The sequence below is a fragment of the Peromyscus californicus genome, unplaced genomic scaffold, assembly GCF_007827085.1.
Source record: "Peromyscus californicus insignis strain IS unplaced genomic scaffold, ASM782708v3 Scaffold_11__1_contigs__length_118956290, whole genome shotgun sequence".
Classification (NCBI taxonomy): Eukaryota; Metazoa; Chordata; class Mammalia; order Rodentia; family Cricetidae; genus Peromyscus; species Peromyscus californicus.
The window spans coordinates 38,467,401-38,488,214 of record NW_026294402.1 but is presented as its reverse complement, the minus strand read 5'-3'; the positions used below and the strand labels follow the sequence as shown (position 1 = coordinate 38,488,214).

Genomic DNA, 20,814 nt, shown 5'->3' with positions numbered 1-20,814 from the left:
GAGAGGCGTAGGGTGCGGGTAGGGCAGGTGTCTGACTGCTGGTAACCTCTCTACTGCTGCCGTAGAAGCCTCAGCAGCGGCAGCAGCCTAAGCAGCCTCCCTCCTATCTGTCTCTCAGTGTGACAGGTGGGAACTAAAAAGCTCAAGTCACGTGTCTTGGCTGGCTAACCTACTTACCCCTCGAAGACACAGAGGATAGGGCAGGAAGGGGCCAAGAGTAATTGAGAAAGGGCCAAAATAAGGTGTGTGTATGTGTGTGCGGGGAGGAGTGCCAACGTCAGCACTATCTGAGGACTCAGAGCCCAAGCCTGTAGGGTGAGAGAAAGAAAGCACATGTGTATGAAAAGACAGTGTCTGAAGAGCCCTATGCATGCCCTGGAGCCTCCCCGATGAGCCTATGCCGGCTTGGAGACCTGTGTCTGGCTGGTGGAATAAAGACTTTTATGATCAAAGCAGGCTGTGACTGGGTCCCAGGTTAACCTTGGCAGTGACTGTTCTGTTCCCTACCTCTTCATAACTAGTGTCCTCTTGAGCCCTTAGAGAAGGGCGATGTGAATAGGCATGGGAAAGGCTGTCTCAAAGTTTCAAGAATTATACCCTCAGAATTATACATTGAAGTCCTTTGTACTTCAGGGCTGGGTGGGGCTGAGCTCCAAAGCTGAACTGAAGGAGATAAGCAATGAGGGGTTTGTGTGTGCAGATAGACTGACAGCTTCCCAACCCCCTGGGCATGATGGAATCTGCACCCTACTGCCCAAGGATCTGCCCCTCTGAGTGACTTCAAGTCTCCTTCCCTTAGCGACCTCGGGGTTGACCTTTTGCCGCTGCCTCTCAGTCCTGGGTTCACAAAAGCCTCCCGTCTGGTCCCCACGCTGCAGGCGTTGCTCTTGACACCTCCATCCTTGCCATTCTCCGGGTGTGGGGAGGCACGGGCCCTTTAAGAGCAGCAGGACCGGCGAGCAGAAGCTTGGAAGGGAACGCTGTCGCCGGACTAGCTCCGGAGGACAAGCGCTTGGGACCAGACTACGAGAACCCCGCGAGTTCATCCAAGTGAGGTCAGGGCGACACCTCAACCATCGCTCTGCAACCGTGTCATCCTTTCTGACCCGAGCCTGGCCTTCCTCTACTGCCCGCCCCGGCCTGGCCCCGCCCCGGCCGGGGCCACCGGGACAGGGAGCCCGGGCGCCCGTGCCGCACCGGAGGCAGGTGAGGAGAGCCGGGAGTGTCCACCTCCCGCGCTGCGGCGGCGCTGAGCATCCGGGTCGAGCATCCCGGTGGAGCACCTCTGCTGAGCATCCTTGCGTCTCGCGGATCGGAGGCGCGTCAAGGTGACCAGGCGAGTGGGGGACAGAGGGTCGGCGTGGAGGGTCTGGGGTCTGCGGCTGCCTCTGGGGACACAGTCCGGAGGCGCACCGCCCCCGGCGCGGGATGGGGAGGCCGGCCGAGGAGTGGCACTGGCCCGTGCAGAGGGGGGCGCGGAGCCAAGGCCAGAGCCTCCCCGGGCCCACCCTGTACCGCCCAGTTTCTTCGACCTCGGAGCCGGTGGCCGCCCTCGCCCGCCCGGCCCCCAGGGACTGCCGGCCTGCGGGGTAAGGAGATTAAGGCCGCGGCGGGGAGGGAGGAGCGGGCAAGGCCAGGCCAGGCTGCAATTGACCAAGACCGAAGAGAGGTCGCGACTGGGTGTCACTGTCCTGGGAGTGTGCTGCCCGGTGCAGGAGACCGGGCGGGCGGGAAGAGGGGTGCTGGCATTTGGGGATCTGCCCTTAAAAGGAGGCACGGTTAGGGGGAGTGGAGGCGGGGCAGCATCGGAAAGCTATGGTGCTTTGAGCAAGGGCTGGAGGGTTGGCCCGGAGCTTAGCAGGCCCTCTTCCTTCAGGCCGGCTGTGTGATGGCGGAGAAGGCACTGGAGGCCGTGGGCTGTGGACTGGGGCCTGGGGCTGTGGCCATGGCTGTGGCGCTGGAGGACGGGACAGAGCCCCCTGTGCTGACCACTCATCTAAAGAAGGTGGAGAACCACATCACAGAAGCACAGCGCTTCTCTCACCTGCCCAAGCGCTCTGCTGTGGACATCGAGTTCGTGGAACTGTCCTATTCCGTGCGGGAGGGGCCCTGCTGGCGCAAACGGGGTAGGTGGCAGCCCCACGGGGAACTGGGGGTTCTCCCCGGAGTCGCCTCTTCTAGAATATAAGGCCTGGGGCTATCCCACTCTGTGAGCTTTGGAGGCCCCAACCCTCACTCATTGCATGCAGCTGGGGTACAAGATCCTTGCTCCTCACATCTGCCAGCACTAGGAAGCTAAGTTCAATTGGCTATTAAAGTTTTCTCTTCTAAGTAGACCCTACGACCTCCGGTCCTTGAGTTAGTCTCTAAGTCTCTCTCAGACTCTCTCTCTCTCTCTCTCTCTCTCTCTCTCTCTCTCTCTCTCTCTCTCTCACACACACACACACACACACACACACACACACACACACACACACACACACCCCTATTCCTGCCTATGAAGGTTGGTTTGGGGAAGAGGTGCACTCTATCTGTGGAGGCTCTCTTCAATGTCCAACAGTATCCGTACACCTGTTTTTAAAGATGTTCTCATCCCTCCGTCTTACTCCACTCACATCTTGCCACAGTCCCTGGAAGCGGGAAGCGGGGAGATTAGACAGGACAGATGTTACCAACGAGGAAACTGAGGCCTGGGGAAGTTGAATAACTTGACCAGTGTCCCCCTGCTAGTAAGAATCAGAGCAGAGCCCAAAGCCTAGCGCTGTGGTTCCACCTGCTTCTCTTTCCTCCCCATCAGGACAGGTTTCCCAGAGCTCTGGCCTGTCCCAATCCAGCAGCCGGGCTGGGAACCTAGAGACTGGGTTTGTTTCCCAGAACTGGGTGTGGGCTAGGGGTGGAGCTCAGCAGTGTCATAGCTTTGGGGTGCTTCAGAGCAGGGCTCAGTGTGAGCTGTCTCTACACGTTTGCTCACTTCCATAGGTGGCCAAAGGGTCATGGGGGTTTGAGCCAGGAGACCCTGAGGCCTATGGGCTCCTATCCAATACCCTAGGCCTAAGTAAGCAGTTTCTCCCTTCTCAGACCGGCCCTGGGTGGAATGGTGAGGTCCTTGCTATTTCCTTGGCTTTCAGAACTTTACCGTAAAAAGAAATGTGGCTAGATTAGGTACTTCTCCTTATCAGGGTGATGGGTGCACCGGCTGGGGACTCCTCCCTTTGGACCTTGCCAGCCTCATCTACCCTCTTATCCATTTTTCTGTCTTCTAGTCCTGGCCCCTTTTCTGTCCTCTGCCCTCCTTTGCCTGGCTTCTTCATTCTTTGGCTCCCTCTGTCCTCTGAGAAGACAGAAAGATTAAGGGTGCCAGAGAGGGGAAGTATAAGGGATCTGGGGGAGAGTGCTGCCTTCCCTGGGTAAGGATCCATCACCAGTCTCCTCTAACTGTGTATGACATTTGTTTTTTCAAACACATTCAATTAATTATTAGTGATCCCACTTAATAACCTAAGAACCCTATTAATTCCTTGGGAGGGAACACGACTATCTTTTTTTTTAAAGATGGGGATGGAAGCCAGGGCCTTCCTTATGCTAGGCATGCACTCTATCACTGAGCTACATACCAGCCAACTATTATTCTTTTATAGATGAGGAATCACAGACCCTAATGACTTGCCAGTCATAATGGCACACACCTGTAATCTCCTCACAGTGGAGGCTGAGGCAGGATGGTTGTGAGTTCAAGGCTCACAACCCGGAGTACATAGGAAGGCCTCATCTCCAAAAACCTAAGTAAATAATTAAAAGATTTAGTGATTTGACAAAATTACAGAGCTATTGACTGAAGCAAGATGGGAACATGAATGTCTCTCCAGTGGGCGGTCTGCAGGTCTCTCATGCGCCCGAGCAGTTGTGATACAGGAGGAGGTAAGAGACAAATGTTTTCAGCCCGAGGGAAGCTGTGTGGCCTTTGGTACGCCGAAGGTCCTTCCTTGGCCTAACTTTCCTCCTGGGCTTCTTGGGGAGCTCAGCTGAGTTGGTATCTTGAAAGTGCTTTGTGAAAGGCAAGCGAGTGTAAGATGATATTTGTGCTAGGCCTTGGCTTTGGCTGGCATCGGCTCTGGCATCGGACGGGGGGAAGGTTCACGGCTGCAGTTTCTTCTCTTGCAGAAGTCACTTCCCGTGAGTGGCTCTGCGGGATGTATACTGGAGAGCGTGGCCGGCATCTCTCTGACTGACCGCGAGGAGAGCTTAGGAGAGGTCGGAGACCCGAGACCTTCCTCTCCCAGTCAAGACCTGGCTGTGTGGCCTTGGGAGGAACAGCTGAGGGGGAGTAGGCTCTGGGCAGGCAGCTGGTGTGGTCCAGTCCAACAGGGGGCATGGCTCCGGGGGGCATGGACAGCAGGTCAGATAGGGTAGACTTTCCTTGTCTCTGCTAAGGAGTGGGCTTTGGACTAGAGGAGGGATGAAGGCTTGAGTTCTCCTCATCACGGCAAGTCTGTAAGCTTAGCAGACAAGGCCCTGGCCCTTGGCCTCCCCCCGTCTCCACCCTCTGCTCATCCGTTGCCTCAGTACAGTCTCTGCCCTCTGTCCCCTGGATTATGCTATAGCAGAGTTTTCTCTCCTAAAGCCCGGGGGCTTCTGTTCTTCCTCCGTAGCTACAATGCCACCTCTTCCATGAAGTCATTCCTGATTTCCACCTTGCTGTCCATCTTCTGAGAGTGACTTGCTGTAGCTCCCTCTCCACTGCCCGCTCTTCTCTCTTTCCTTCACACCGTAGGTGTTCCTGTCCATCTGTCCTACCTAGTCTGTGCCTTTCTTGAATGCAGAAACCTTGTCCTTCCTCCCTCGTTTATTTTTTTGCCTCGTGTCTGGTACAGAGCTTGGTACATAGTAGAGCTCAATGAGCATTTGTCAAATGGAATTGTAATGCAATATGGCTTGTGAAACGTACTGTATGTGCCAAGCCCTGAGCCATATGCTTTACATATGTTGTTAGCTCATTGACTCTTTACAACAGCTCTGAGGCAGGCACCATCATCCTCATTTCACAGTTGAGGAACCTGGAGCCCAGAGAGGTTAAGCAACTTGCCTCAGGTGACACAGCTGGTCATGTGGATCCAGCGTTTGAACCAGATCCACCTGACTCCATATTGCTGTGCTTTATGCACGTGCTGCCTAAAGCGAGTGAATGACAGGTGAAATGTTACGGGCCGGCCGTGGTTGGGGCTGGAGAGACAAGCTTGTAGGGCAGAGAAGTCACAAAGGCGGCTTTTTTTTTTTTCTTTCCTCCCCAGATTAGAGCAAAAGTTCTGTGAAAACACGCTTGCTGAGCATCTATTACATTCCAGACAGACAAGAAAGATGAATAAGACAGAGACCCTTCCCCCAAGATGTTCCCTGACTCAGGGTTTGGGGGAGGGGCGTGAGCACAGGCCCATTAAGTGACAAACACTCTGGCATCTGAAACATGCTGCAGGGACACAGGACAGGCGGCCAGATGCGCGCGCCCTCGTCCTCGGAGTGTGTGAGACAGCCAGCACTGCGAGGGGGGAGAGCCTGGTTTTCCAGGACCTCAGTGCCCTCACTACAGCCATTCAGGAGAGGCATCAGCTTTCCCACAGCCCCCAAAGGACTGTTAGCCCCTGGACTCTACCCCTAGTGGCGGTCATTTCTAGAGGCATGGGATGAGAGGGCGGGAGCTACGCTTGCCCATCCTAACAGTTCCACTCAGCAGTGGCTACCTCACCTGTGACTAACCCTATTCTAAGAGTGTGCCCCCCACCATGTGTGTGTGTGTGTGTGTGTGTGTGTATGTGTGTATGTGTGTGTGTGCACATGCGTGTGTGCACATGTGTGTGCATGCACATGTGTGCGCTCGCATGGGCATGTGGGGCAACCTCACATGTCATTTCCCCAAAGCCATCCACCTTGCTCTTTGAGACAGGGTCTCTGGCTGGCCCGTGAGGTCCAGGGAACTACCTGTGTTAGCCTTCTCAGCACTGAGATTACAAGTCTGCACCACCAATTCCAGCCTTTTTGTTACTGTTGTCAGAGAGAAATGTTTTTAAAAGGTTTATTTATTTATTATGTACACAGAGGAGGGCGCCAGATCTCATTACAGATGGTTGTGAGCCACCATGTGGGTGCTGGGAATTGAACTCAGGACCTCTGGAAGAGCAGTTGGTGCTCTTAACCTCTGAGCCATCTCTCCAGCCCCAGAGAGAATTTTTTTTTTTTTTTTTTTTTTTTTTTTTTTTTTTTTTTTTTTTTTTTTTTGGTTTTTCGAGACAGGGTTTCTCTGTGTAGCTTTGCGCCTTTCCTGGAACTCACTTGGTAGCCCAGGCTGGCCTCGAACTCACAGAGATCCGCCTGGCTCTGCCTCCCGAGTGCTGGGATTAAAGGCGTGCGCCACCACCGCCCGGCGAATTTTTTATTTTAAAATGTGTGTATGGCCGGGCGGTGGTGGCACACACCTTTAATCCCAGCACTCGAGAGACAGAGGCAGGTGGATCTCTGTGAGTTCGAGGCCAGCCTGGTCTACAGAGAGAGATCCAGGACAGGCACCAAAACTACACAGAGAAACCCTGTCTCGAAAAACCAAATAAATAAGTAAATAAGTGTATTATGTGATTATGTGTGTAGGGGGTGTGTATGGGGGTGCTGCTAATTTGTGAGTGCAGGTGCCTGCAGAGTCCAGAAGAGGGCATCATATCCCCTGGCGCCTGAGTTACAGGTAGTTGTGAAGCCACTGAGAGTGGGTGCTGGGAACAGAACTCGCGTCCTCTCCGTGAGCAGTGCCCACTCTTAACTGCTGAGCCGCACCTCCTGCCCTCTTGCTTGCTTGTTTGTTTTGTTTTGTTTTAGCCAGGGTATCAGACTCTGCCGTCCACACTGGCTTTGAACTCACAACACTCTCCTTGTCCCAGATTCCCGAGCCTGGGGGTTCTAGGCAGGGATCGCTACGCACAGGTTGAGCCAGGCAGTTGAAGTGAGTTCTGGGGATGGAACTCGGGTTCTTCCTAGTGCTCATGTGGCAAGCGTTTTACTGACTGAGCCCTCTCCCCAGGCCTCCTCTTTGAGAGTTTTGAGGATGCCTCTGATCCATTAGCCCTCACCAGTGACTCCTCCTGTCCTTGCTGCAGGTTACAAGACCCTCCTCAAGTGCCTGTCTGGTAAGTTCTGCCGCCGAGAGCTGATTGGCATCATGGGCCCCTCCGGGGCTGGCAAGTCCACGCTCATGAACATCTTGGCAGGGTATAGGTGAGCATGAGGAATGGAAGTGGAGCAGGACTCAGGAGGGGGACCCTCTTGAGGGAGCCCAGAAGGTGTTCTTAAGTGGCTTTGGTGCTCATCACCAACCATTCTCCCTGCAGGGAGTCTGGGATGAAGGGACAGATCCTGGTTAATGGGAGGCCGCGAGATCTGAGGACCTTCCGCAAGATGTCCTGTTACATCATGCAGGATGACATGCTTCTGCCACACCTCACAGTGCTGGAAGCCATGATGGTGAGGAGAGGGTGGCCTTCTCCTCCTCCAAGCTCCCCTTCTGCCGCCAGCTGAAGGGGATGGGCGGGGCCTGCCACACAAGGCTTCCTCACTTGTTTATCACTTTTTAGGTCTCTGCCAACCTGAAGCTGAGTGAGAAGCAGGAGGTGAAGAAGGAACTGGTGAGTGGGGTGGGGATGCAAGGGATGGAGCCGTTCTGAGGCTGATGAGTTCTAGGTCCCAAGTTGGGTGGGGACCAAGGGCTTAAGGGCCATGCTTTATGAAAGTGGGGTGCTGCTTAGGTGAAGCAGAGATACCGACGCTGACTAAGGCTGGGTGGGGTGCCTGCAGGTGACGGAGATCCTGACAGCCCTGGGCCTGATGTCCTGCTCTCACACGAGGACAGCCCTGCTCTCCGGAGGGCAGAGGAAGCGCCTGGCTATTGCCCTGGAGCTGGTCAACAACCCACCTGTCATGTTCTTTGATGAGCCTACCAGGTATCTCCCAGCTTCTCCTGACCTGGGTTTTCCTCTTCTCAGCCCTAAGCCAGGGCTGGATATGGTGTCTGGTTCATGGCTCCCTGGCTGGAGACCAGGTCTCCTGCTCGCAGCCTTCTGGGGACTCCATCCTTGCTAATCCAGTTGGAGCCAAGCTGCCCTGTCTTTCATCCAGGTAGAGATCTGGATGCGCCCTCACTCCTCCCCCTTCCTGATTGACAGCTCCCTCTCCTCTTCCCAACAGCCATTAGTCATCGAATCCTCCTTTGGGTAGCTCTCAGATTTGCCCAGCCCCGTCCCTGTTGCTTGAGCTCAGGGCATCATCAAGACTCATCTCCCTGCCTTCAGGTTCCCGGGCACCTTTCTCCAACCTGTGGCCAGAACAGGCTTTCTAAACAAGTCTAGAAAGTTCCACTCTCCTGCTTCAAACCGCACAAATGAGTCCCATTTGCCATCAAAATAGTCAGGCGGCCTCTTCTCCCATCTTTCATATTTTATGTTCTAATAACGCTGAGCTGCCCACAATTCCCAGCCAACCCCGTGTTCCATGCCCCTCAGCTTGACCCTTGCTGTGTCTTCTGTGTGGAATGCCCTTCACCGTGACTCCTTCCATTGTCCCTTCACAAGCGCTTGCTCTTTCTAGACTCAACCTTCTCTACCTATACTCCAGCCCACTGCTGCGTTACGGTGTGGCTGGTTCCCTGCCAGTCTGCCACTTGCCACTACACTTTCCACATCCCCTCAAGTCAACGACGATGACGAGCTTGTCTGTCTCTCTCTAGACCAGCCCAACACGGGCCCTTGCCGTTTCGGTGCCTGGCATGCAATAGGTGCTTGGCACATGGGTTTTCAAACTGAGCAGTGCCCTGGGCTTGCAAATATCTGAGCCATACAAGGCGTGCAGGATCTGGGAGTTCGTCCTGGCGTGCTTTCTGTTTCTGGGGCTGGAAAAAGGAAGGCCATGGCCAAAAGCAACGTGGGAAGGAAGGGTTTATTTGGCTTACATGTTCAGATCACAGTCCATCATTGAGGCACCCGAGGGCAGGAACTCAAGCAGGAACAGAGGCAGACACCATGGTGGAATGCTGTTTACTAGCTTGTTCTCTGAGGCTCATTCAGCTTGTTTATATATATATATATATGTATATATATATATATATATATATACATATATATATAAAAAACTCAGGACCACCTGATGGGGTGGCACCACACGTAGTAGGCTATGCCCTCCCACAACAATCATTACTCAGAAAAATGCCCCCACAGGCTGCTCTTCTGGTGGTATCTTCTCAATTACTGTTCCTTCTTCCCAAATGTGTCAAGTTGATAAAAACCAAGCAGCACACGGTGGCCAGAGGGCTGCCTTCCCACTAGACCCATCCCATTCTCAGAAGCTAGCCCGCCTCACACACCACCTCTTAGCCCCACCCGCCTCACTGGTCCCTGGTGACTTCTCTCTGGACAGCGGTCTAGACAGCGCTTCTTGTTTCCAAGTGGTGTCCCTCATGAAGTCCCTAGCCCACGGGGGCCGAACGGTCATCTGCACCATCCACCAGCCCAGTGCCAAGCTCTTTGAAATGTTTGACAAGGTCAGTATCCCCGAGTCTCCAAGAAGACTGGCCTGTGGTAGAGGGATAGAAGTGTCAGCGGGGTCCTCCAGTCCGCGGGTCACGTTTTCCTCATGTGCTCCTTTCTACCTCAGCTCTACATCCTGAGCCAGGGACAATGCATCTTCAAGGGCATGGTTACCAACCTGATCCCCTACCTGAAGGGGCTTGGCTTGCACTGCCCCACCTACCATAACCCTGCTGACTTCAGTAAGTGAGGGCTCCTGTGAGGAGGTGGGCTACAGAAGATGGCCACACTTTGGGTTTGGGTCATGGAGGCCTCTTGGGGACAGAGAGCTCATGGTCACTTGCCTTCCCCATATACCAAAGAGGGACTGCTCTGCCCTTGGGAACTGAGGGTGAAGCCTAGCTGAGCACTCTGCTCTGTGTCCCCTTAGTCATTGAGGTGGCCTCTGGCGAGTATGGAGACCTGAACCCCATTCTGGTCAGGGCAGTGCAGAATGGCCTTTGCACCATGGCTGAGAAGAAGAGCAGCCCAGAGAAGAATGAGGTCCCTGCCCACTGCGCCTCTTGCCCTCCGGTGAGTGGAGTGCAGAGGGCAGAATGGGGGAGGGGAGACGGGGCCACAGACAACGACCCTGCCAAAGAAGCTGTCCCCAGAGGCCTTGCCACCACTGTGTGATAGGAAGCCCCGTGTTTGGAACAGATCTACTGTTAACAGCAGTGTGACCTCCTGAGCTTTGGACTTCTCATCCACCCATTCCTCCAGAGCTCCCGTGAGCATCATTGGTGCGCTGTCTGCCCTCAGTGCCTGCTTAGGGACCATCTGGAAAGCATGGCCAATGCAATTGCTGACCTCGGGGCCAGTATGGTCTGCTGTTATCTCGGACCACACTAGCTTCCCAGAACAAGTGGGAAGGCTAGCTAGCAAGCTGCTCAGGTTCTTAGCAGGTAGCTGGGGCAGTCAGGGTCTACCTAGTGCTAGGTCCCTTCCTTAGGTGAGATGCCAAACCTCTGGTTTTCCAGAGTAACCTATGGTTACTAATCATGTCATCATTGTGCAATGAGAGAGCCAGTGGCCTATACACAGTTATGGCCAAGAGAGTCTTTGACTCCTGCCCCCCAAGTATCTTTATCTGCTCTCTCTCCCTTCCACCATCAATCTCCCTGAGGCTTTCACTCCTGAAGCAGCTTCAAGGTGAGCAGCTCAGGGGCAAAGGCTCCTCCTTCTGCAGTCCTGGGCCTTGTCTTGGGAAGAGCTTGGGACTCTCCCATCCACTGGGAGATGGGCAGTGGGTGGGTAGGCCACACTCACCGGGTCCCGTCTCTTCTCTCTAGGAAGTGGATCCTATCGAAAGCCACACTTTTGCCACCAGTACCCTCACCCAGTTCTGCATCCTCTTCAAGAGGACTTTCTTGTCCATCCTCAGGGACACGGTGAGATGTCAGGCTGAGGGGCAGGAGGTACAGGCTGGACGTCTTGGGCTCTCAGCATCTGGGATGGAGACTGGGGACACTGCCATCCCATGCCGTGTACCTTGGCTCTGTGTACCTGCAGGGAACCCCTGAGTTCCTATTCTAGCATGGCCTCCCCTGTATCCCCTACGCCCACTCCCTTGTCCTGGAACACATACCCCCCCCCCTCTCTTTTTTTCAAGACAGGGTTTCTCTGTGTAACAGTCTTGGCTGTCCAGGAACTCGCTCTGTAGACCAGGCTGGCCTCGAACTCACTGAGATCCGCCCGCCTCTGCCTCCCAGGTGCTGGAATTAAAGGCATGCACCGCCGCCCGGCTTCATAGCTCTTCTCTTGATGACCCATGCCATAGGTCTTGACCCACTTGCGGTTTATGTCACACGTGTTGATTGGCGTGCTCATCGGCCTCCTCTACCTGCACATTGGCGATGATGCCAGCAAGGTTTTCAACAACACCGGCTTCCTCTTCTTCTCCATGCTCTTCCTCATGTTTGCGGCCCTCATGCCCACGGTGCTCACCTGTGAGCTGATCTGCCTGGCGGGAAGGGCGGGGGTGCTGGGCACGAGGCAGGGGCCGAAGCTTAGCCTGTGGAGCCTGACCTACCTGTGCCCTCAGTCCCCTTAGAGATGGCGGTCTTCATGAGGGAGCACTTGAACTACTGGTACAGTCTCAAAGCGTATTACCTGGCCAAGACAATGGCTGATGTGCCCTTTCAGGTGAGTCTCTTCATGACTACTGCCTCGAGCAGATTCAGAGGTGATCTCATGGAATGTGTGGTCTAATGAGAAAACTGTAGCCAGATGTAGTGGCTCACCTCTCATTTCAACACTTGGCAGTGGGGGGCAGAGGGGACTGAGAGAAGAGGATTGCCATGAATTCAAGTCCAGCCAGAGCTACAGTGTGATTCCCTATCCCAAAATAAATAAATAAAAAGCTGAGCATAATAGCGGAATAGCAAATGTCTCTATCTGTTATAGGCAGCAGCGAGCTCAGAGGTCCTGGAACCTTACTTACTTTCAAGCTGTAAGACACTGCAAACCACCCAGTTTCTCTTTGCTTTAGTAGTGCCCCCACCTGTAAGACAGAACGACACCAGCGTCTTCCTTGGGGTTGTGCTTTAGAGTTATGTTAGTGAATGCATATAAAGTTTAATTATTATTATTATTATTATTATTGGTTTTTCAAAACAGAGTTTCTCTGTTTAGTCCTTGCTATCCTGGAACTCGCTCTGTAGACCAGGCTGGCCTCGAACTCAAAGATCCACCTGCCTCTGCCTCCGAAGTGCTGGGATTAAAGGTGTGCGCCACCACCGCCCAGCTAAAGTTTAATTTTTTATTTTATTTTATTTGAGATGGGTCTCTCTACATAGCTCTGGCTGTCCCGGAACTCACTATGTAGACTAGGCTGGCCTTGAACTCACAGAGATCTGCCTGCCTCTGCCTCCAGAGTGCTGGGATGAAAGGCATTTGTCACTATGCCCAGCAATGTTTGTTTACATTTATTTATTTGTCTTATGTGTGCATACACATTCTTGCCACAGTATATGTGGGGAGGTCAGAGGACAGCTTACAGAATTCAGTTCTCTCTCTCCAATATGTGGATTCTAGGGACTGAATCTGATTGTCAGACTCAGCAGGCAAGTACCTTTACCTGATGAGCCACCTTGCTGACTATACAGTTTTTCGAAGAGAGCTTGTCACAGTCTAAATGCCCCCCAAATACCAGATGGCACTTGTTAATCACATTACCACCTTGTTCGAAGCTTCAGGGCTACCAATAATCCATAGAGTACTTTGGTGCAAATCACAGAAAAGTCCCTTAGCTAGGTGTGGCCGGGCAGGCCGGTAGTCTCAGCACTTGGGAGCTGAAGCGGGATGATTAGGAATTCAAGGTCACCCACAGCTGGAGATAAAAATGAACTGCATGAGGTATCTGTCTCAAATGAACAAACAGCGAAAGTGGAAGTAGACTGTCCTTTACCATGTACAGAACTTAAAGAGAGAAATACTAGCTAGATCTTGGCCTCTGGTTGTCTCTGGGGGCTGGGAGCCTTTGTACAGGAAACAACCTGTACAACTGTAGCTAGTGACCAAGTTCCTGTTTCCCATGAGCTTGTTCGGGAAGTGTGTGTGTGTGTGTGTGTGTGTGTGTGTGTGTGTGTGTGTGTGTGTGTGTGTGTTGAGACAAGGTCTCACTTGGTAGCACAGGGCCCTGAGGGATGGGACTAGAGTTCCTGCCCTTCAGGCATGCTATCTGGGGTTCCATTCCCAGCGCTGCCAAGGAAAAAAAATATCATTTATTTTATTTTATTAGGGGTTTCTGAAGTGGGGCCTCAATCTTGAAGCCCAGGCTGTACTGGAACTGACTATCTAGACCAAGCTGACCTTGAACTCGTGGTGATCCCCCTGTCTCAGCCTCCCAAGTGCTAAGAAGTTATCACTTCTATTTGAGATTTACAACTGATGTTAAAGGTTAGGTATAGTAAGCAAAATGAAGCAAATTAGTAAGCCCATCATCATCTTATTTTTTATAAGAGCATCTAAGCTATGCTTATTTAACAAAAAAATATAGATACATTGTACCTCAGTAACTAGAGTCTCTGCTGTGTACTTTAGCGCTCTAGACTTGCCCAGCCCACATGTCTGCTTCTTTGTATCCAAAAGGTGGCAGCCTCAAGGGGAAACAGAGCTCTCTCCTACAGAGTTAATTCTTTAATAATGTAAGGAGACTAGAGAAACAGTTCAGTGATTAAAGGTTAGACATGCTTGCTGCCCTTCCAGAGGACTGGAGTTCAGTTCCCCCACACCCACATCAGGCGGCTCACTACGGCCTGTAACTCCACCTGCAGGGGATACAACACCCTCTTCTGGCCTCCATGGAGACTTGCTCATAGGTGGCATATATATACAGAGACATACACACATACACATAAATAAAAACAAGTCTTTTTTGTTGTTGTTGTTTTCGAGACAGGGTTTCTCCGTGTAGTTTTGGTGCCTGTCCTGGACCTCGCTCTGTAGACTAGGCTGGCCTCGAACTCACAGAGATCTGCCTGCCTCTGCTTCCTGAGTGCTGGCATTAAAGGCGTGAACCACCGCCGACTGGCAAAACAAGTCATATATATGTATATGTATATATATGTATATGTATGCATGTATATGGCTGGAGAGATGGATCAGTGGTTAGGAGTGTTCGTTGCTTTTACAGAAGGCTTGAGTTCAATTACCAGCACCCATGTCTGACAGCTTAACACACACACACACACACACACACACACACACACACACACACACACACACACACAAATACCCTGGTCTTGATGGGAAGAACTGTAGGTACTCAGAGGTGGGAGGAGTCACCGAGCATCAAAACAAGGCTTTCTAAGATGTAGTCAGGGAGGAAGGGGCCATGTGTCAGTCTAAAGAGCTGCCTGAACAAGAGCGGAGGCAGTGGAGACCCAGGAGAGGAGCCGTGGGAGCACTCACTCTCCGGTGAGGCGGTGGGAGGATTTAGGTCCCTAAGCTCCTCTGTGGCTGCTCCCCAGGTGGTATGCCCAGTCGTGTACTGCAGCATCGTGTACTGGATGACAGGCCAGCCAGCTGAGACCAGCCGCTTCCTGCTCTTCTCAGCCTTAGCCATAGCCACTGCCTTAGTAGCCCAGTCCTTGGGACTGTTGATTGGCGCTGCCTCCAACTCCCTGCAGGTGGGAAAGTTGTCACACAGTTGGCGGGGGTGGGGGTGGGGATGGGGGTGGGTGGAGGGTTGGGGGGGCTGGGGGGTTGGGGCTTGGGGGGGTGGGGGGTGTGTCTCATGGGAGCCATCAAGGGGTGGATGGCACTGTGGTCACCCTGTGACAGCGGGGCCCCTCTCCGCTCTCCTCCAGGTGGCCACCTTTGTGGGCCCGGTCACTGCCATCCCGGTCCTCCTGTTCTCCGGCTTCTTTGTCAGTTTCAAGACCATCCCCACTTACCTGCAGTGGAGCTCCTACCTCTCCTATGTCAGGTCGGTGTGTCTCCCTCCCCGCAGGAGGTCCCACCCGCTCTGCGGGGTGGGGGGGGGGGTGTTGCTAGGTCTGACATCTGCCCCTGCACCCTCACTGTGGCTGGGCTCTGGTGATTGCTGAGGGACAGGGGCCCTGTGCTCTGTGTCTTGCTCTAATGCCACTGTTTGCCTAGGTACGGCTTTGAAGGTCTGATCCTGACCATCTACGGCATGGAGCGAGGACACCTGACCTGCTTAGACGATCAGTGCCCATTCCGGGATCCACAGATCATCTTGCGAGAGCTCGATGTGGAGGAGGCTAAACTCTACATGGACTTCCTGGTCTTGGGCATTTTCTTTCTTGCCCTCCGACTGCTGGCATACCTTGTGCTCCGGTACCGGGTCAAGTCCGAGAGATAGAGCCTTGCCCCCACCTCTTCTGGGCAGGAAGCCCCCAGCTCCAGCCCTTTGGGACTGTTTTAAACTTGTAGACTTGGGCATTGGTTGCTGGTGCAGCTGCCGCCCTCCTCTCCCTCAGCTGCTCCACAGGTTGGCTGTGGGCCTGGGCTCCCAGCCTCAACCCTGGAGGTAGGGCTCCAGCCCTCCCCTTTAAGCCCGGGAGTCTTCCCAAGTTGATGCAGTTTGTAGCTTCCTCCCTACTCTCTCCAACACTTGCATGCAAAGACCACTGGGAGGTTGCCGCCCTCCTCTCCGCCCAAAGCATCCTTCTCTGTGTTTGCCTGGGAGCCCCAGGTTCTCCAGGCCGTGACTTACAAGTGATCAAAGTGACCCCTTCCGGGGGTCCCCACCACACTAGTGTTTGTAAACTGGGCTGCTAGAAGGTTGGAGTTCCAGGGCTGGGCCCTGGTGGGGTCCCCAGGGAGTCCCATCATAGACATTGGATGGAGCAAGGAGGGACTCTGGGAGTCTCTTCCTCCTCCTCCCCTTTCCTCCCCCCAACCCACTTTGGCTGATTTGGACAATCTGTTGGGACAGAAGCCGGGTTTTCTGTCTGGGTGACCACTCCCAATCCTGGAGATTGGAGAGACCATGGGACGTCCCACTCACTCCCTTCCCTAAACCTTCAGTCAGGGTAGGTCTCAATGGCACCTCTGCAATAATGTCTGTGTCACTTTCCCACCTGCCACTAGAACTGGAGAATGCACTTTATATTCTGGGGGGTGAGCCGGGGAAGCCTCGGTCCTCCCTTTGCTGCTCCTGAGGCTCAGTTCCACGGGCTCCTTTCCCCTCCAGAGTCACAGGCACACAAACGCAATCAGACAATCTTAGCCCCACACACGCACCATCCCTACGGCTCGGAGGAAGACTGATGGTGGTACCCGCACAGAGCTGACCGTGGCGATGGGAGGGCCATGCCAACCTCCTCCTGGGAATCCCACTTTGGAGGCTAAGAATGAGGCGGGTGTGACACAGTGTGGCTCTAGGCTCGGCAGGTGTCTCTCTCCCAGTCTTCCCTCTCTCTTGAGCCAGGGGTGGCACTGGGTACTTGCCTCCTGGAGGTCAGGACCCAACAAGCACAAGAATGGGCAGAGCTGGCTTCAGCCACTGCTCCCCCGTGGCCCTCCTTTTGTGCTCAAAGATGACACTCGCTCTTCTGCCCCTTCTCCAGCTGCCTGCTGCTCACTCAAACTTCTGTTCACATATCTCCTTCACTCTCCGGTCAGCAGCTGGTTCCTGGACATCAGAGCAGCAGGGCCTGGACACCAAGGTGGCAGACACACCTGGAGCGTGTCTGTTTTCTTGCGGGGGTCCAGGCTCATTCTACATCTGATTTCCCCTCCCCCAGGACTCTCTCCCCAGTCCCTGTGCTCACTCCTCTGTACTTTCTCCATTACACAGATGCCAGTTGTATTTGTGGGATTTCACTCATTATTAATAAAACCTATATTTATACAGTATGCAGTATGTGAATATGGGTCTGCCACTTGCTGCTATATGATATGTGTGGGCGGGGGGGGGGGGTGTCTTCAAAGCACTTGGCAAGATGCCTGCCAGCTTTGGGGATCCTGTGGCAGGGGTGTTAAGTCTCAGGCGTATGTCAAGCTCATGTATGTCTATCTTATGAAACATTTGTGTCATGCTTCCTACTTGACCAAAACGTCAGTGCCAACCCCACACTGGCCCTTGTCACCATGCCTAGTTTTTCAGTTGAGAAAAAGGTGACTTGGGCCCTTAGATGGTAGAAATGGAACCTTGAGGGATGGGGCTGTCGCTCAGTTGATAGAGTGCTTGCCTAGCGTGCCCTGAAGACTCTGTTCAGTGGCCAGCACTGCACACTCCAGATGTAGTGGCCCCCACTTTATCCCAGCACTTGGGAGGGGGACATAGGAGGACTGGAAGTTCAAAGTCAATCTCAGTTACCTAGGAAGTTCAAGGCCAGCCTGGGCAACATGAGACCCTTCCTAAAGGGGGTGGAGTGAGCAGTGGAACCTGGAGACCAAAACTTCTGCCACCAGACTCCATTCTCAGCATTGGTCAGGGCTCTTGGTCACAGCTGGGTCTGCAAGCTGTGTGTGGGAACTCATGTCTGTTGCATAGGTCTGTTGACAAAGTGACCCATGACTCTCTCCAGAGGGAAGGAGAGTGCCAGTCAGTGGCTTTCAGGAAGATCAATGGGCAGCAGAGAAGACCCCAGTCCAATGGTTTTCAACCTTCCTAATGCTGTGACTCTTTAATACAGTGCCTCATGTTGTGGTGACCCGCAACCATAAAATTATTTCCTTGCTACTTCATAATTGTAATTTTGCTACTGTTATGAGTCGTAGTGTAAATATCTGATATGCAACTCCAAGGGGGTCATGACCCACAGGTTGAGAACCTCTGCCCTAGACCCTCATCTACCTCCAGGATGGGAGTGGTAGGGATTTCATTGGGCTGTCTCCAATTTTCTCTTTTCCTTTCCCTCTTATTTTCTACTGTATTTTTGTATTTGGTGATTTATTTGACTGCAGTTTGAATCTAAGATCCTGCACATCCCCGGGCCTTTTAAAACAGTTTTAAACGGTTTTTTTTTTCTTTTTTTTTTTTTCTTCTTTTTTTTTGTTTTGTTTTGTTTTGGTTTTTTCAAGACAGGGTTTCTCTGTGTAGTTTTGGTGCCTGTCCTGGATCTCACACTGTAGCCCAGGCTGGCCTCGAACTCACAGAGATCCGCCTGCCTCTGCTTCCCGAGTGCTGGGATTAAAAGTGTGTGCCACCGCCACCAGCTGTTTTAAACTTTTAGACAAGGTCTCACATTGCCTGGGTTGGCTTTAAACTCACTCTGTAGCCTAGGCAGCCTTGGGTTTGTAACTCTCCTTCCTCAGCCTCCTAAATGGCTAAGATTACAGGCCTTGGCCTCCAAGGCCTTCTGCTGGTTCTTATTAAAAATGTAAACTCTTCACTAGGTGGTTTGTAATGAGTCTTCTTCTGTCCCACCAGCCAACTCCTGAATAATAACATGGAGACTTTTTTTTTTTTTTTTAAATTTTATGTGCACTGGTGTTTTGACTGTGTGAGGGTGTCAGATCTTGGAGTTACAGACAGTTGTGAGCTACCATGTGGGTGCTGGGAATTGAACCCAGGTCTTCTGGAAGAACAGTCAGTGCTCTTAACCGCTGAGCCATCTCTCCAGCCCCGAGACTTTTTATTAATTATGAAAGCTCGGCCTATAGCTCTTATAACTTAAATTAAACCGTTCACCTACATTCTATCACGTGGCATTACCTCTCTTCCATCTTGCACCTCCTTTTTCCTCTCTGTGTCTCCCGGAGTCTCTGAGCACCTCGATTCCTCCTCCTCTCCTCTCTCCCCGGAAATGCCGCCTGTACCTCCTGCCTAGCTATTGGCCATTCAGCTTTTTATTACACCAATCATAGTGATATATCTTCACACAGTGTACAGATATCCCACAACAGCAGTGGTGGTGTATGTCCTTAGTCCCAGCACTTGGGAGGCAGAGGCAGGCAGATCTTTGTGAATTTGAAGCCAGCCTGGTCTACAGAGTGAGTTCCAGGACAGCCAGAGCTACACAGGGAAATCCTGTTCTGACCAAAAAAAAAAAAAAAAAAAAAAAAAAGTAAATCCTTTCCCCACCCCATCCTAAACACACTCTCACTGAGCTACACTCCCAGCCCCAAAAGCAAATAGTTCTGAAATAATTAAACACCTTTGGTTTGAAGTTCCACAAAGAAGAGAGAGGGCAAACAGAGTCCATCTGAAGCCACGTCACCTGTCAGGCACTGAGAATACTTGCAAAATGGTTCACAAATTCACCAAGAGAGCTCCTTTGATTCCCACAGCAACCCCCCTCCCCCCACCCCAAGGTGGGGTAAGAGCAGCGCTGCCACCTCCATTTACAGCGAAGGGACCTGAAGCAGGCAGGAGTGACAGGCAAGCTCTCCAGACACTGTCACCCACCTGCTCCGCCTCCCCCCTGGTTCCAGCAACCTGCCCATCCAGGTCGGTCTGGAAATGGGTCCTCTCTCCCCTGCCCGCCTGCTGGGACTCAGAGACTGTGTTCTCACCGTGCGACCTCTCTGTGGCAGGGCCTGTGCAAAGGGCTGGAGGGCAGAGTTGATCCAATGGTCTTCTGTGCCATGGCTCTTGGGGCATCTGGTGCCGCATACTGAGGACAGACGACAGAGGACATGCCTGCAGCATGACTCACAGGCCTTCTGTCTGCAGAGGCCAGTCGAAATGTATGTTATTAATAAAACCCACACTGTTGTCATACCCATGGGGGGTTGGGGGGGGGAGAAATGGCTTGCTCTGAGCAATGGCCAATAATTGTAGCCAGGTGACAGTTGGCTTCCCATGGCTAGGTAAGTAAAGTAAGGCTAGAGAAGCCCCCCAGGCCCTTAAATGTTACCCCTGAGACTGTATCCATGGAGATGTTCAGCCTCATTCAATTCCTCTGGAAGAATTTCTTTTACTTTATTGTTTTAATTTAAAAAATGTGTGTGGGTGTTTTATTTGCATATATATCTGTGCACCACATAAATGCAGTACCCAAAGAGGCCAAAAGAGGGCGTCAGATCCACTGAGACTGGGGTTACAGGTGGTTGTGAGCTGTCATGTAGGTGCTGGGAATTGAAGACAGGTCCTCTGGAAGAACAGCCAGTGCTCTTAACTGCTGAGCCACCTCTCCAATCTTGGAAGAACTTCTTTTCAAATGCAAATATGCCATTTTCCATGCCGCTCACTATGCCTTTCTGACATATTTGTTTTTTGAGACAGGGTTTCTCTGTGTAACAGTCCTGGCTGTCCGGGAACTCACTCTGTAGACCAGGCTGGCCTCGAACTCACCGAGTTCCGCCTGCCTCTGCCTCCCGAGTGCTGGGACTAAAAGCCTGCACCACCACCGCCTGACTCTGATGTACTTTTTAGCGTCCACTTCAAATGTCACAGTCTCTGCTAGAAGCAGGTAGTAACTTCCTCTTCTAGGCTTTCCTAATGGTTTGCCTCTGTCTCTGAAGAACGTTCACTGTCAGCTTGGTGGGTTCCCGCACGACTTGTTCTGGTTAGCAGCCCAGGGTGAGTACTGGCCCAACACCACACACGGAATGAATGGACAATCGCCTAGGTGAAATAATCACCATTGTCTTCTGTTCCAATGAAGGGTAGACACAAAAGCCTCTTCCCAGCCCTGCCCCGAGGAACCTCTCTCTCGAGTTCTCTTCTTTCATGTCTGTTCCCTGCACGTCGCACACCCATGTTTGCATGCGGAGGCGTTCCTTGGCTGAAGGGGATGGGTGGCTCTGCCATGCCGGTTACGTGAACCTTGGATGTTCCTTGAATGGAAGGAATAAGGGT

The 20,814-nt window shown here is 52.7% G+C and overlaps 1 protein-coding gene across 4 annotated transcripts; it reads left to right on the top strand.

Moving 5' to 3' along the window:
- The first annotated feature begins 763 nt into the window (after positions 1-763).
- Abcg4 (ATP binding cassette subfamily G member 4) lies at positions 764-16,922 on the top strand. Of its 4 annotated transcripts, none has more exons than XM_052757918.1 (15): positions 764-1,336; positions 1,877-2,126; positions 7,061-7,166; positions 7,368-7,500; positions 7,611-7,661; positions 7,831-7,976; positions 9,445-9,568; positions 9,682-9,796; positions 9,985-10,127; positions 10,886-10,984; positions 11,374-11,542; positions 11,638-11,738; positions 14,567-14,725; positions 14,906-15,024; positions 15,198-16,922. In XM_052757918.1, the coding sequence occupies exons 2-15, from the start codon at positions 1,889-1,891 to the stop codon at positions 15,421-15,423; spliced, it is 1,929 nt and encodes a 642-aa protein (XP_052613878.1). In that variant the 5' UTR covers positions 764-1,336; positions 1,877-1,888; the 3' UTR covers positions 15,424-16,922. The 4 variants fall into 4 exon arrangements, with proteins under 4 accessions (XP_052613878.1, XP_052613858.1, XP_052613849.1 ...); XM_052757898.1 differs by having other exon boundaries at positions 777-1,328; positions 7,137-7,254; XM_052757889.1 differs by having other exon boundaries at positions 777-1,336; positions 7,137-7,254.
- Positions 16,923-20,814: the final 3,892 nt, after the last annotated feature.

What these genes read in the sequence shown, in the direction of transcription:
- Abcg4 (XM_052757898.1), top strand. Translation starts at nt 1,889, where the DNA reads ATGGCGGAGAAGGCACTGGAGGCCGTGGGCTGTGGACTGGGGCCTGGG. An exon ending in CCATAACCCTGCTGACTTCA is followed by an intron (nt 9,797 to 9,984) that starts GTAAGTGAGGGC and finishes GTGTCCCCTTAG; the next exon opens with TCATTGAGGTGGCCTCTGGC. An exon ending in TCCTACCTCTCCTATGTCAG is followed by an intron (nt 15,025 to 15,197) that starts GTCGGTGTGTCT and finishes CTGTTTGCCTAG; the next exon opens with GTACGGCTTTGAAGGTCTGA.